The 15,581-nt window shown below is 38.9% G+C and overlaps 1 protein-coding gene across 1 annotated transcript in view; it reads right to left on the bottom strand.

Annotated features, from left to right (window-relative positions):
• ERC2 (ELKS/RAB6-interacting/CAST family member 2) overlaps positions 1 to 15,581 on the bottom strand; it is a 754,764-nt gene that overhangs the window by 712,962 nt on the left and 26,221 nt on the right. Inside the window, exon 2 of the mRNA XM_084633053.1 lies at positions 12,908 to 13,709. Coding sequence (XP_084489179.1) covers positions 12,908 to 13,558 — 651 coding nt within the window. The 5' untranslated portion in view covers positions 13,559 to 13,709. The remainder of the gene's footprint in view (positions 1 to 12,907; positions 13,710 to 15,581) is intronic.

Raw genomic sequence — 15,581 nt, 5'->3', positions numbered from 1 at the left:
GAGGTAGTACCCCCTAGAGTTCTTAGTTTCAATGACTGCCTTAAATACCCCCACCATTTTCAGTTCTTGTCGAAGCTATGGTGACCCTCCCCCAGGAAGTAGAACACAATCATACATAAACCATTCATAGATTTAATACAGTGTGGTCCCCAAATATACTGTATGCAATACATAGGATCAACTACATTCAGAAACAGATTATTTATTGAATTAGACATGAAAACCAATACAGTTAGTACAATATTCTTCATATTGTTTATTTTGATACTAAATTCAATACAGAACTCTATTTTGGAATGTTTCAAATTTTTATACAGACAAACTTTCAATCTTCCACTGAATTTTGTGCTGACAACAGTTAAGTGCATTGTAGGAGTTGTATGCTGGAACCTAGAGCTCTTGGCAGCTGGTGAAGGGGTAATTTGAGTTTTTTGGCAGCCATCCAGCATGGATGGGAAGTAGTTTAGGTCTCTAGTGCCTGAAGAGTAGTGGAGGTTTTGGGCTCTGGGGAGCCAGTGTAGGCACCTTGAAAAAATTTGGAGGAGATGCATGAACTCTTAGTTTCCTATTCGAGTAACTTATGTCCCAAAGCAGTAAAGTGTGTTTGTAAACCTAAGCATGTGAATAGCACAACCAATTTCAATGGAACTATTCATGTGCTTAAATTTACATCAGTGATTAGACACTTTGCTGGATGAGAGCCTCACAGCAACCAGCTTACTCACTATTCTTCCTCCTGCTGCCCTCACATGCACCTAGTATCTTGTTGCTGCATCTAGCAGCAATAGATAAATACATTAGCTAGATGTTTCTCCAGTGAAATAGTTAACAAAATTGACACTAAATTGTCATGATTAGATTTTGACATTAACATCACACTAAGCTGAATGGGGACTTTTCACCCCTTTGGAAGTCATGGTTTCAAGCTGTCATCTACCGATTCGAGGAGACAACACTGTGTCCATTTACACTTGGCTCATATGAAGAAGCTTTGGGTTTTTCACAGGTATAAAAGCCATTAAAAATGCAATTTTTCAATGGAAACCTGGATTCTGCAGTAAGAGGTGGATTCTGTAACCAATTACACTGTTACAGAATCATGGAAAACATGGGTCTCTGGAAAAAGCAGATGATGTCTCAGAATTTACTGTGCCTCCATAGCTGAATCTTGCTGTGTCATGCTTCTTCCTCCAGTTTATGCTGACCTTTGTTTTTCCTCTATAGAAATGTGAGGTGGAGACCCCACATTCTCACTCCATTACAGAGGGGCTTGGAATAGAGATCACATTACAAAACCTTGTTGCTCTCTGACCCTTTAATTAAAAAATATTTACATTTATTTGCCTGAGGATTTTGCTGTTGGCAAAGAAGCATTTGTTCCCTTCATTTCAAGGTTGGAAGAGCCTTGATTTCACATGTGTTTTTTAGTGTTGTCTACCATCTCAAAATGCTGGAAGTCAGGGAAATAACTGCATTGTGGGAGATGCCTTGGGAAATTTGAAAAGTAAATAAACTTCCAACCCATGAGCCAAATATTCTAGTACTAAAAATCAAACATTTATTTCCTGTAGCATCAGGAAATAAGTTATTACTACATAAAATATATCAAGAAAACTTCTGAATGTTACCATAGGTGACCCAACAGACACAGACCTAATAAGTTAAAGCGGCAGGTCAGAGCTCATGACAAACAGCTCTCCTGAGGGCCCTCTGGCACCTGAGCAGAACACAATCCTACAGCCAGGAATACTGGATGTACTTTGTATAGAGAAAGTGACTGACAAAGGGCCTAATCCTGAGAGGTGTTAAGAACCCATAACTACCGGTGTTGCGGGCACTTAGCACCTCTCACGATTAGTCACCATCTTAAAGTTAGAGACTAACCAATTTATTTGAGCATAAGCTTTCGTGAGCTACAGCTCACTTCATCAGATGCATCTGATGAAGTGAGTTGTAGCTCACGAAAGCTTATGCTCAAATAAATTGGTTAGTCTCTGAGGTGCCACTAGTACTCCTTTTCTTTTTGCGAATACAGACTAACACGGCTGCTACTCTGAAACCATCTTAAAGTTCTCTTCTTCTACAAACATCTGAATTTGTCTTTGAAGACAATCTGAAACATTTCCTATGAGTTTAGAAATAAAGCAAGAAAGGAGGAAAGCCAGGAGGTGGCAGGCAAGTTTTTATATATATATATATATATATATATATATATATATAAAATGTTCTGCAGGGTACCTAAAAGGGTTTTACATATTAGAGATAGCCTACAGGGAGGAATTCTCTGCTGCAGACTAATTGAGGATGATACTGTCAACTATCTGACAAAAAGATTAGGGGCAACACTGAGAAAATTAAGATGAAAGGACCTAAATGAGGGGCAGTGTCTGAACCAGTAAAGACTAAACACTATAACAGGAAAGAAGTGAATCCCATCTCTGACTGTCCCCATTTGCCACCCCATCCGCCACCTCAGATGATGAAAATACAGTCACTCTCTGAAAATTAGTTCTTCAAACTAACCCTGTGGCCTCTGGGTTAAAGGTGAGAAGGAAAACATTTTATAGAGACTAATAGATAAAGAGAAAATGCAAGATTTCCTCAGGGCTTCGTCATGATCACAGAGGATCCCCCAGGGGGGAAGAACAAAAAAGAAAAGAAAAATTTACCCAGGACATACATTATGTTTGATGTACAATCTACAGTACTTGTGAAGAACTGTACTAATTCATGAAGTAAAATCTTTACTTAATTTTTTCTCCTGACTTGACATACTAATTAGAAACCTTGTTTAAAGAAAAAAAAGATTTCAGTTAGACAGATAACTAGTTATTGGGTGCTGCATCCAACGTTTTTCATTCCAGCAGAATCCAAATCAATTTACACCCAAAGTTCCCAAGTTCTCCTCACAAGGCCCCTTTTACATCACTCTGGCAGTGTAGAGTGGCTCCCTGTGGAACACTGCTGCCCTCCAACCTCTTGTTCAGAGGATGGACAAGGAAATGGGAGGGGGCATATCCACAACACATTGTACTGAGTCTGCTCAGGGCCATGGGAGTGGCCCATAAGTAGTTGTGGAAAGCTGCAGAAGAGGCTGATTTAAGTTGTACTGGGAGCTCAGAATCTAGGAAGTACAAAGGTGACAAAGCCAGCTGCGCCCCCCCCCACCCCACCCACCCACCCACCCACACACACTCCCTGCTGGGGCTGCACCTCCTGAGCTGTGCATCTGGGAGGCTCAGCTCAGAATCGGGGCCTCTATATACAAAAATCATTTCACCTCCCCACAGAAATGTATGAGACAGCAACTACTGAACAGCACATAGCACTAATTCAAAACATATCAGGACAGGAAATGAATAATATCGTACCCAAGTGAAATGGCAAAGGAAATACAGTTATAGTGAACAGAATGTAATTACCCAATTTGGAACTTGTCTAGATACTGACATCTAGCAGTACAGTGCACTCAGAGGAAAGCCACCTGTTGAATCACCAACACTTCTTGTACCACTCTCAGATACTGTCCAAATATTAACTAAGCATGCCTGTGTTTAACCTGAGGGCTGATGAGCTCACAGCCCTTTGTCATATGGCAGCAGGTAAAGTTCTTCTAGTCTGTTCAGCTTTGCAGTATCCATCTTTCCTCAGAAGTTGACTTGTTTTCTTTTTAGTTCTTTCTAATGTATAAAAAAGGCTTGAAACATTCTATGAAAAAAATTTGACCTGTTTTTACATCAGAAATTCAGCTCCTGCCTAGACTAGAAGACTATGATTATTGCAGAATACAATGACATCACCAAAAGAGCCAAAAGAGTTGTTCAACTGAGAAAGTAATATTTTTTTAGTCAGCTTTATTAAAACTCTTTTTAAAGTTGTTTTTGCTAACACCTATTTCATCTCAACATCTAATTAGCACTTTGGAGAAAGGAAGTCTGTTTTAAATTCAACACCAATTCCCCTTCAACTACAGGTACGTCTATACCTACAGCAACACAGCTACTGCAGCACAGACGCTCCCCACATCAACAGAAGGGTTTTTCCCCCCCTATTGATATAGGCAATTCACCTCTCCAAAGGTGATAGCTAGGTCAATGGAAGAATTCTTCCATTGACCTCGTTGCATGCACAGTGGGGATTAGGTCAACCTAACTACGTCGTACTGGGTGTGATTTTAAAAATTAAAAAGAAAAAGAAAAACAGCCCTGAGCAATGTAGGTAGGTAGATCTAATTTATCGGTGTGGACCAGGCTTAAGATGTGAGAACATATATATAGCCTCTAAAAACCCGACCACATCCCAGAGCAAAACCAAGATCAACATTGACATTCCTGATATTTTAAGGTAAACCATTAACAGAAAAACCCACACATCTTTCATACCTCCTTTATAGCTCATAAAAATGCAAGAAAGGACATAGCCTTTATCAGGGCCAGATTAACTTTTGTGGGCCCAGCACCAAACATATTTGTGGGCCCCCATTGGGGAAATAGGGCATGTGATGGGGGGCAGCCCACAGAACGAGGGGCTGGTTGGGGGCAATGAGGAGTGGCCCCACTCAGCCCAGCAAAAGGGCACTGTTTACAACCGACAACTGCTAGACACACACTGGCCCACCCAGCCCTGTGCTGCCAGCGTGCCCCTTCCACACTGCCCCCCTGCCCAGTGCCCTGCCCTTATGCCCCGCACCCCCTCACCCAGAGACTTCCCCCACAGATCCCTATACCCAATGTCCCCCCCCCCCGGATCTGCTATGCCCAGCACCCACTGCCCAGAGACCCCTCCCGCTAACCTCCCACCACAACTGCACAGCAACCTGCACACCATACCCCCTGCAGGGGTGGTAAGAGGAGGGGTGGGGGAAGAGCAGGGCCAGGGGAAGCTTTCTTGGCCAGCTTAACCAGCCGGGGGATTGGGCTGGCCGGGGCCCCTTCTGAACCTGAGCCCAGTACCATGGTGCCACTGGCACCATGGTAAACCTGGTACTGGCCTTTATCAGGTCATTTTTGACACAACTGGCTGTTGCACAGCTGGAAGAGATAAATTAGTTTCTGATAAATAATAATACAGATGTGAATATTGTGTAATATTTACATCACAATAGCTCCCAGCCCCCAAGGAAGGATCAATTAAGAACAACACAAAGATGTTTGAAGACCCTTTTCCATCCAACACACCCCCATTCGATAGCGCCTCCGCGTTTGTGGTCCTATTTATCACAAAATACTGATGGCCAGTATTTCATTCCGCATGTGTTTTTAGATTATAGCATTTTTGTTCTTAAATTAATATTTAATGCACTCCACATACTTACACAGGTTACAAGCACTTTAGGTTATAGTTATAATCACAATAAAAATTCTTCTAAGAAGGTTTAATATAAATTACTTAAGAATGCCTAAATACATATGTATAAAAGGCCACTATGAAACAACACACCAGACTTACAATCAAAAGGTTCCAACTATATCTGGCACAACCTGACAGTTTTATTAATAACCCTGTATTTTTTCATCATTTTTTCACATCTTAAACAGTTAAAGCAGAAAATAAACTGGAAATGTGTCTCACTTACCTAAAATGTCATCAATCTCAATGAATGAAAGTGAAGAATTTAATGAAAATACCATCCAAAATAAAGTTAAAACCAGCAAGTAAACATGCAGCTGTTAACAGAGAAGAGATTTTAAAAAGAAAAGTTGAAGAAAACAGAACAGCAGAATACTGAGAAACAGAAAATAGGGTGTATGAGCATGCTGAACTACAAGCTCAAAGTGAGACCTTAAAATAGACTTTAATAAGTCTCAAATACTGAGTTATGAAGCGGAGGTGAAAACAATTTAAATGGCTTACTTTATCTTGGTGAAATAAATGTTCAATACAAATATTTCAGGTAACATGTTTTCTTGGGATTTTGTAACCCATTTATAAAAGTGATAACACACCTCATGAAGACCAGTAAGACAAGCATAGAGTACTTGCACTTCTCAGGTTATTCAGATCATCATTATGCATGTAACCTTGTACTTTATGATGAGTATGTACAACAACAACTTCACAAATTGTGATATTGTTTGTGTGTATGTGTGAATACACATACACACAGCGATATTGATATACACTACTGTACAGCAGATAAAGAGCAAATTAGGGCCCAGTTCGACAATGAGCTCCAATTAGGCCCATGCAGAGCCACTTCACCTGCATGAAGCTCATTGCAGCATTGGGGCCTTAGTTTGAAAGTAGATATTATACGGGTAACTCAGGGATTAGATCATACAGCCAAACAAAATGATTAACATAAAAAAGTATAGCTTGTGTGATGTCATCAGAACTGCAAGATGAGTAAAGCTTGTAATTCATGTTAATATATTTGCTTGAGCATGCTAGATTTTATTGTAAATAAATGTGAATTAATTAATATTAGGAAGTGAAACTACTTTCCTGCATGTTTGTTCATTTATTTTTATTGACTGTTCGGGACACTGGTCTTTAAATCATATGTTAACATTTGAGGAGCCAGTCGCAATTCAAGTTATTTTACTACTTTGCATATGCTGATTCTATTGGTTAAATCTTCTTACTTTTATCAACTTTATCCTTGTAATTGCAGTATCCACAATTCATTCATATTTCTGTAGATATGCACAACCCATTTTAAGAAACACTTTTACATGCAAATCTATCAAACTTTCAGAGGATTTGCTATTATCCTTCCTACCATTTATCTTTTTCTCATTAATCAGAAGCAAACTCTTATCATAACAGAGAAGAAAATTCAACATAAAAGATCAGATAATTTATAAATACATATTCAAAGAGAAAATAATAACCACCTTCACTGGAAGTTTGCTTTGTGAAAAATCAAAGGACCAAATTAACCCTTGGTGTAACTCCAGTGAAGTCAACAACATAAATTAATTTAGAGACTAACCAATTTATTTGAGCATAAGCTTCCGTGAGCTACAGCTCACTTCATCGGATGCATACTGTGGAAAGTGTAGATCTTTTTATATACACACAAAGCATGAAAAAATACCTCCTCTCACCCCACGCTCCTGCTGGTAATAGCTTATCTAAAGTGATCACTCTCCTTAAAAGATCTTCTACACTTTCCACAGTATGCATCCGATGAAGTGAGCTGTAGCTCACGAAAGCGAATGCTCAAATAAATTGGTTAGTCTCTAAGGTACCACAAGTACTCCTTTTCTTTTTGCGAATACAGACTAACACGGCTGTTACTCTGAAACCTGAAATAAATTAATTTGGCCCATTATGTCCAATAGTGGATTATTTGTTTTGATAATCAACTATTAAATAATGACATTTACATGCAGTTTTTTTTCATTCAGTTATGTTATAAGTGTTGTTTATGGACATCAGAGTGTGATATAAGTAAATTATTGCAATGTCACAAAAGTAGAATTATATGGTGGTTCTTCATCTTGGAATCATCAGTTCAAATGGATGGTGCTAGTTTTCTCTCCTTTTCAGGCAGCAGTGCAGGGAGCAAATAGAATTGAAGGATTTTTAGTGCACTCCCTGCTCTCAGCCTTCTGATCCCCATGCAAAGCTTCTATAATATCCCTTCTGAATTATACACTAAAATTAAGAAGATTAGTAAGAATACCAATCAGGAAAAAATATACACAGAGTATCTGGTTGGGACATTACGGATTGGTGATTCTAAGATGCAAAACCACCATTTACAGGTTAAAAATCTTAGACAACTTGCTTCCCCTTTATAGATCACCAATCCGTATTCTGGGCAATCCCAACAACCCCGATTAAAAACAAAAACAAAAACAAAAAAATTTGGCATGAGCAAGGAAGAGATAGGGAGACAAGACAATACCTCTACCCTGTGGACATGAAACTCAAAGGACATAGCTGCAGAGGGGAAAGTATTTTTAAAAGGGATGTCAGACTGACCAGGTTGCTGTCCTTATAGACCTCCACTGCATAGGATCCTTCTCTCTCCCCAACAAAAGAGGGCCCTAATTTACAAATGAGGAAAGCACTCTTTCAGCTTTGTAAGCTTCAGAGATAATAGCAATGAATCAGTTGAGCTATGGAAAATCCCGGCACCCGCTTTTTGGGGCCCAGAAAAAAGGGGAACAGTCTCCCACTCTCTCAATAGTTCTTTGACTATTGTAATTTTAAATATGTAATGTAATATTTAAATACTTTAAATATCCAAGCAGCATCAAAGATATCCTTTCTTGCAAAGATCCAGACCCAAAAAAGACAGAAAGGAAGATCTCCTGATAAAAATGGAAGGAACTCAAAACAGATTATTAATTTACTTACACTCCGAGTTAAAGAAATAGTCTCTAGAGAAAAGGAGTACTTGTGGCACCTTAGAGACTAACCAATTTATTTGAGCATGAGCTTTCGTGAGCTACAGCTCACTTCATCGGATGCATACTGTGGAAACTGCAGCAGACTTTATATACACACAGAGAATATGAAACAATACCTCCTCCCACCCCACTGGTATTGTTTCATATTCTCTGTGTGTATATAAAGTCTGCTGCAGTTTCCACGGTATGCATCCGATGAAGTGAGCTGTAGCTCACGAAAGCTCATGCTCAAATAAATTGGTTAGTCTCTAAGGTGCCACAAGTACTCCTTTTCTTTTTGCGAATACAGACTAACACGGCTGTTACTCTGAAACCAGTCTCTAGAGAATACCTTAATGTAATAATAAAGGCAGAGTTTGTAGTCATTAAGAACCAGACTTAGACTATATAGGAAATAGTATCTCTGGACTGAAGGCACTAAAATGACACTGCCCTAAGAAAGCCCACCACAATACAGTGTGATTATATAAATTCTAACAGTAAAAATGCTGACTAAACTCAAAGGTGTGAAATTTTATAGAACAAGAGACCAGACCCTCAAACAACCAATAAACCTGTAAACAAATTCCAAAATATGAGGTAAACAGCAATTTCTTTATTCTGGTCTGCCACAGGAGTCCACTCACTCACCATGGGTGGAGCCTCCTCAGGGCTGTTCTGGGGATTAGCTCTCTTCCAGGTCCCACACCTCCCCCTGCATTCTCTCACAATCTGCAGCCCCTCTCTCATTCCAGGAGCTGCAGCTTCCTCTTCATAACTCAGTCCTCTGGCCAGGCCACTAAGTGGTTTCCCCTTTTGGGGCAGAGTCCCACTAGACCCACTGTCCAGGTGATGCCACTTAGTCAGTGACTGGCAGGGGAACTCAGGCCCACCCACTACTCCAAGTTCCAGCCTGGGGACCCTACAACACAAAGCCAAAGTCTGTTGAGTCCCCAATCCTGCTGGCTTTTCCCCTGGGCTGCTTCCTACTTCGCTTCACACTGGCTTTCTTCTGCACCCTTCTCTCTTCTGGGTATGTCCTTCCCTCAGGGCCAGGCTCCCCGAGGTCCTACTCTTTCCCTTAGTGCCATCTTTCCCTCTCAGACTTCCTTACTGCAACCCTTTCTGGTGCCAGCTTCCTGGCTTTATGCTAGTCCAGCCTCAGCTGAGCTCCATCTTACAGTCAGGGCTTGCTTCTCCAGCTTAAATCCCTCATGTGTGGCCTATCTCACTAACTGGCCCCTTTCTCAGCTTTCTTAACCCTTTTGGGGCTGGTGAACACCCCTCCCGTGGTCCTATAAAACTGAAGGGAGAAGATTATAAATATCACATGGAACACCTAGATTGTAAAAGAGTATCAGACACTATATCGGATAGCCACAATCTCTCTAAATTTAAACTTTCACAAGCAAGATCATTATAGGAAGAGCTGCCGTGTCAGAATGCAGAAAGGAACCCTTTGACATGCAAGACAAAAGGAGATGGTCAGCAGCTGATAGCTGCAACAGATCTGTAAGCCAAGCCCAGGCAAAGAGTTTTGTGCTGGATCTTGTTGTGACCAGTTCCTTGCTATACAACCCCACTTTTGAATTAGAAGGTTGAATGCAGAAGGTAGAGGTGCAGGGTCCCTTGCTTTTGATGAGGGCAAGAACTAAAGTTTGTGTGTAAATAAGCACTGCTTTGATTTAAAGAGCACTGAAAAAAACTGAAGTGCAAGTTTACTAACCTGAGCTACACACTCTTTATGTGGATTTCTCTTTTGGATTATGTCCAGTTTGCTTGAGTCCTCTGACTCCAGATGAGCTCCCCATCCTGTGAGATGGAGACTGACATTCAGGGTTAGGATTAAACCAATCCAGCTCATGGAAAAGTACTACCTCCATTAAGTTTGTTTTCTGGAGAAGATTGAATGGCTCAGGGGATTGGTAATGGAAAAAAGATACTTTTGCTTCTAGATTGCTGATTTAAATATAGAAGAGATTAGGAGTGACTGAAACTCATTACCATATTAAGGCTGTTGGTTGTCTCAGTCCATATCACAAGAAACATCACCAAGACTGGCACACTCAAGGGCATTCTTAAGATAAACCAAGGACTGAACAGGTGCAGACAGTGAAGCACTGATGAGAATAGTGATACTTAGCATCTATACAGCACTTGGAATCTTCAAATTCTGTACAAACATATATCAGCTAATCCACCCTCACATAATAGAAGTGGTCCCCTCCAGATTAAAACTGAGGTACCTAGGTAGAACCTACAGTACATATACAAGAGACAAATTTATAAATTCATTTCAGTTTTAGAGATATTATGGGTTCTAGAATTTGAAGAATACAGAATATAACAGCAACTAGAATGAAATTTTCAAGTGCATTAACTATAAACAGAGGTCTTCAGTCTCCATGGCAGTCAGTTTGGTACCTGGACAAGTACTACATTCATGCACTACTGTCTTGCTGCCTAGACCAGAAAATTGAGAAATAATTTTATTGTGAGTGAAAAGAAACATTTGATTCAACCCAAAATAAAAAAATTTGGACTTCAATTTTATTAAAAAAAAATAAGAAAAGTTAAAGTAAATTTTGAAACAAAGAGTTATTTAGAAAATGTCAAAACAAAGAGAGGTTTCAGAGTAGCAGCCGTGTTAGTGTGTATTCTCAAAAAGAAAAGGAGTACTTGTGGCACCTTAGAGACTAAACAATTTATTTGAGCATAAGCTGTTGTGAGCTACAGCTCACTTCATCAGATGCATTCAATGTTAGTGTCTAAGGTGCCACAAGTACTCCTTTTCTTTTTTCAAAACAAAGAGTTTTTCTGGTTTGGGAATTTTGTTTGGTTTTTTTCCTCCCAGAGTGAAACAATTCAGCAAATTCAACACAAATGTGTGAAATGTTTCAGATGACCCAAATCTGCATTTTGTAGTAGTCTGGTTTTTTAGGAGACAATGGAGGCATCAAGCTCCCAAACCACACCTCCCATAAGGCAATGTTCCAAAATGGGAACATGCAGTTTAATGTTGAACTGACTGGAAATGAAGCATTTGGGGTCATTTCAACAAACCAAACCAAACCAAAATGTTTTGAGTTTGCGACTGTTGAAATGTTTAATTTTGATCAAAAATGTTGAAACAATTGATCAAAAGTGAACAGAAATGTGACATTTCTGAACTGAATTTTTTTTTAAATTTCTGTTCTATGAAAAGTATTGAGACTTTTCATTCTGATTTAGAATGAAAACAAAAATGTTGAAATGTCAGAATTTTCCACAGGACAAAAATTCTGAATTTTGCTCAATACTTGATTTTTTTGAACTGAAGGAAATCTTGAGATATTTCTTGAAAGATCCTTTTTTAGCTCAGGACTCCAGAAAGTCTTGAGACATATCTTGAAAGATCATGTCTGAAAAGCTGACCTAGTGCTTTCACCCAGTCACACATGGTACTCTACTTAAATATTTGTGGAGATAGAAATAATATACACTGAAACATCTAAATGCACTGGGAAGTTCAGAGAGGCACACTACCAGTAGTGCTTCTGCACAGAGAAAGCAATAGTGGTGATTAGAAACCTGGGAAAAAGAAGGCATCAAAAACCCTGATTATTGCTGCTTGCCTGTCAATGGAGGAGCATAGATTGGAGATCTCTAAGGGTGAAGAACATATTATGTATTATATTATTTCATAAGAGAATCAATAGATGTTCTAAAAAGGGGCAGCTTTAAATACACAAGACCATCAATGAAAGTGTGTGTAGGAAACTTGTGCAAAATAGAAACTTGCAATCTCACCTTTGCCATTGATCTATATCGCTTCTTGGAAACAGCTCAGAATAGCTACTTTTCTGCTGATGGCACTATATATTTAATCATGAATAATATGAATCATTAATGACTATATCTTTAATCATATTATAACAGAGAATGGAAACATTAGTAATTACACTTCCAATATAACTAAACATTTTCAAATTGTTCATTTCCTAAGGATAGGTCTCTTTAAGGAAAGTAGCGGACAGAGCACAATTCCTGTTTCCTTCATGGTTGGTATAATACAGAATATTATCAAATGTAATCGATGGGATTTAATATCATGTCTCCCTTTAGCTTTCATGGAAACTAGGCCGCTAAATCCCTATGCACCTTACACAAAATGTGTCCCCACATACTTACTCAGACCTTTCCCAGATATGTATAGAAGTGGTACAATTCCCTCTTCAGTGAAGCCTGCAGAGTGTATTTAGGCTGCTGTTGAAAAAAATACTACAGAATGTCTCACAGATAAGAAAACAGGTAGTGGCAAAGTCAGTCAGTCAGTCAGTCAGTCAGTCAGTCAGTCATTCTCCTCAGCAATAATGTAAAGGAATGCTGCATCAAGGAAATTATAAGCTACATCCAGCTTCTTATTAGTGTGCTTTCCTGCTGCTTAGCAGCCAGAGGCAGATATACAAGACACAGAATTCCTGTTGATTATGCCAAACTTGCTCCAATACAGGTCACAGTATCATAAGCAAAATATAAAGTGCTTAGTTGTAAATTGGTAGAAATAAACTTTCAGGATTACTTACCTGGTTCTCTTCATGAGAAACCCTCATCTGCTCTTTAAGAACTGACATTCTGGCAGCTTCTTCTTTCCTCAAGACTCTTTCCTTTTTTAGCTCAGGACTCCAAAAAGTCTTGATGCTATTCATGGAAGATCCCAGCTTACTGTCCTTGATATCCAGTTCTTTTCTCAGAAGATCATTCTCTCTTTGTAGTTCCTTGAGCTGAGCCTGTAGATCTAGCATGGTGCTATCCCTTACCTGTCTCAGCATAGAGGGAACTTGATGATGATGATGATGTGAAGATGTGGTCAGACCTCCATGCTGATCAGTATAAGAAAGGACATCTGTGTGAGAAAGTCCAGCTGAAGCAATATTTGGACTACTCCCCATAGCTGTGACTCGACCACCATACACAGCTCGATTTGCAGCCCTTCCAAGAGTCATTGTGCCCTTTGGGAAAGTAGTAGACGCTACACCTTCATGGTCACTAAGATACATCGGTCCAGATGTTGCATAGGCTGCATTAAGGGACTGGATGTTTTCCATTGATAGTGTCTTACCTGTTCCTCCCCCGCTGCTTGTTCTCCTGTGGCCCAGACGAGGAGATCTTGGCAAACGAGGAGACCTGGAAGGACTGCCTTCCAAATTACTGATTGTTCTTGCACTTCCATACATTTTTTCTACTACTGTGAGGTACTATTTAATAAGAAATTAGTAACACTGATGCTGGATATTAAACCTATAATTCCAGATAATAATGCTGGCAAATGGTTTCACTGCATTCTTCGAGTAGGAAAAAACTGATAACTTCTCAAACACTGAAGATCTGGAAAAAAAATAATTAAGGTTGAGTAAAGTAACTTAAAACAAATACAATATAAAGTAACTTTACAATGATGAAAGTGGGTCATAAAGCACAGTATACATCAACTGGTCTTGGAATAATTATTTTTAAAGTAAGAATAATGCTGTTTTACATTTAGGATTATTACCTGTGAATTTCCATATTTAATGGAATTTCAAATGGAGAAACAACTGTTCATTTTTTTCGTGCTAGAAACTATTTTTTGCATTTTGAATTAGTAACACTGTGGACCAAATATATCCCTAATGTAACTTCAGTCATTTAAGTCAATTCACTTAATTAATAATCACAATGAAATTACACCAGGGATGAAACTATCTGGTGTCTACACAAAAACAAATTGAAACCAGAGGTCATGAATATATTTTCAAAACACAACATATCTGTTTTCCTTTAATAACATTAGCTTAATAAATACCACATTGGTGGGGACATGATGGAGGCCAAGAGAGGGGAGGTTAAATAAAACACAGTACTTCTGATAGCTCAGTTTTAGTGGAAGAAACAGATATTGTTAAGCTAAATTTCAAGGTTTACAATAAGACAGTTAATTTCAGAGAATAATTGTCTTCAGGACAATTATAAATTATTAGAAAGATGACTGGAACTATAAACCACAGACTTGTTGGTATTTGTTGTTTGTCTATTCGAAGGAAAAAAGTATATTATAAACAGTTAATTCTTTCCTCAAGTAAAGGAGGGACTGTCAAATCTCCTTTTCTGCATTTGATGTCATAATGGTATTTCTGTAGCAGGCTTACTTTTGTAACTGATTTAAATAATCAGAACAGTTAAAGTTACTGATAATTTCATAACCGATAAAAATAAAATAATAATAAAGAATCTGATAATATCAGGAACATCTGATCCACATTTATCACCCATAACTATGAACCTTCACTGATTTTTTTTTTAAACAACAAACAAGCATTCCAAGCAATCTGTGAAATTAAGTAACTTGGCTGCGATAACTAAACCAGATCTAAAATAATTTCTTAAAGAGAGGATTCATTCAGAGCAGCAGCACCAAGTCTAAGTCACTTAAATCCAGCAATTTTTAAGCATTTCCCCAGGACATAGGGTGATCAAATGTCCCGATTTTATAGAGACAGTCCCGATTTTGGGGTCTTTTTCTTATATAGGCTCCTATTACCTCCCACCCCCGTCCCAATTTTTCACACTTGCTGTCTGGTCACCCTACCAGGACATTACCACTACATACAGGTACCCTATTCTAATTCTATAATGTCCATTCTACATTTGTGTTGAGAGGAGGGTTTTTTTGGTGGAGGGGGATAGAGGGGGAAGGAATGTAAATATTTTTAAATCAAGAATAACAGCTAGAATATTAAATCATTGCCACTGTGTTTGAACCATTTTAGAAAAAACAATTACAGACATTAGTGCAAACAAAGACAAAAACAAGTCCCCACTTGCCATAGCCCCTACCTATCTCTATACTAGAGAAATGTACCTTTGTAAACCATTCTAATCTCCAAGATTTATAAACCATCCATGACCTCATACAAGGATGTTTCAACTGGTTTACATGGATTCTAAAAACTGTTGGGGGTAGACTAGCTTTTCAATAGGTCTAAGAATCAGTATAGCGTAAACCACTTCAGTCTGAGCTGTTTCATTGCCAGCATGGATTTGGACGTGCTAAAATGTTTCTTCTTGGTCCCCTCGGTACTATTCTGCAGTGCATCAGTACCCTTTCAAATTATTCCAGAATCCACTTTTGATGCCAGTTGGGCCAGTAATTATAGGAATAGTACCTGGATGGCATTGCAATGGAAATGGTTTAAAATAGTGGTTGTGGATATGGGGCAA

This window comes from Lepidochelys olivacea, assembly GCF_965140295.1.
Source record: "Lepidochelys olivacea isolate rLepOli2 genome assembly, chromosome: 7".
NCBI classification, from domain to species: domain Eukaryota; kingdom Metazoa; phylum Chordata; order Testudines; family Cheloniidae; genus Lepidochelys; species Lepidochelys olivacea.
This window is presented reverse-complemented; position numbering and strand designations above follow the sequence as displayed.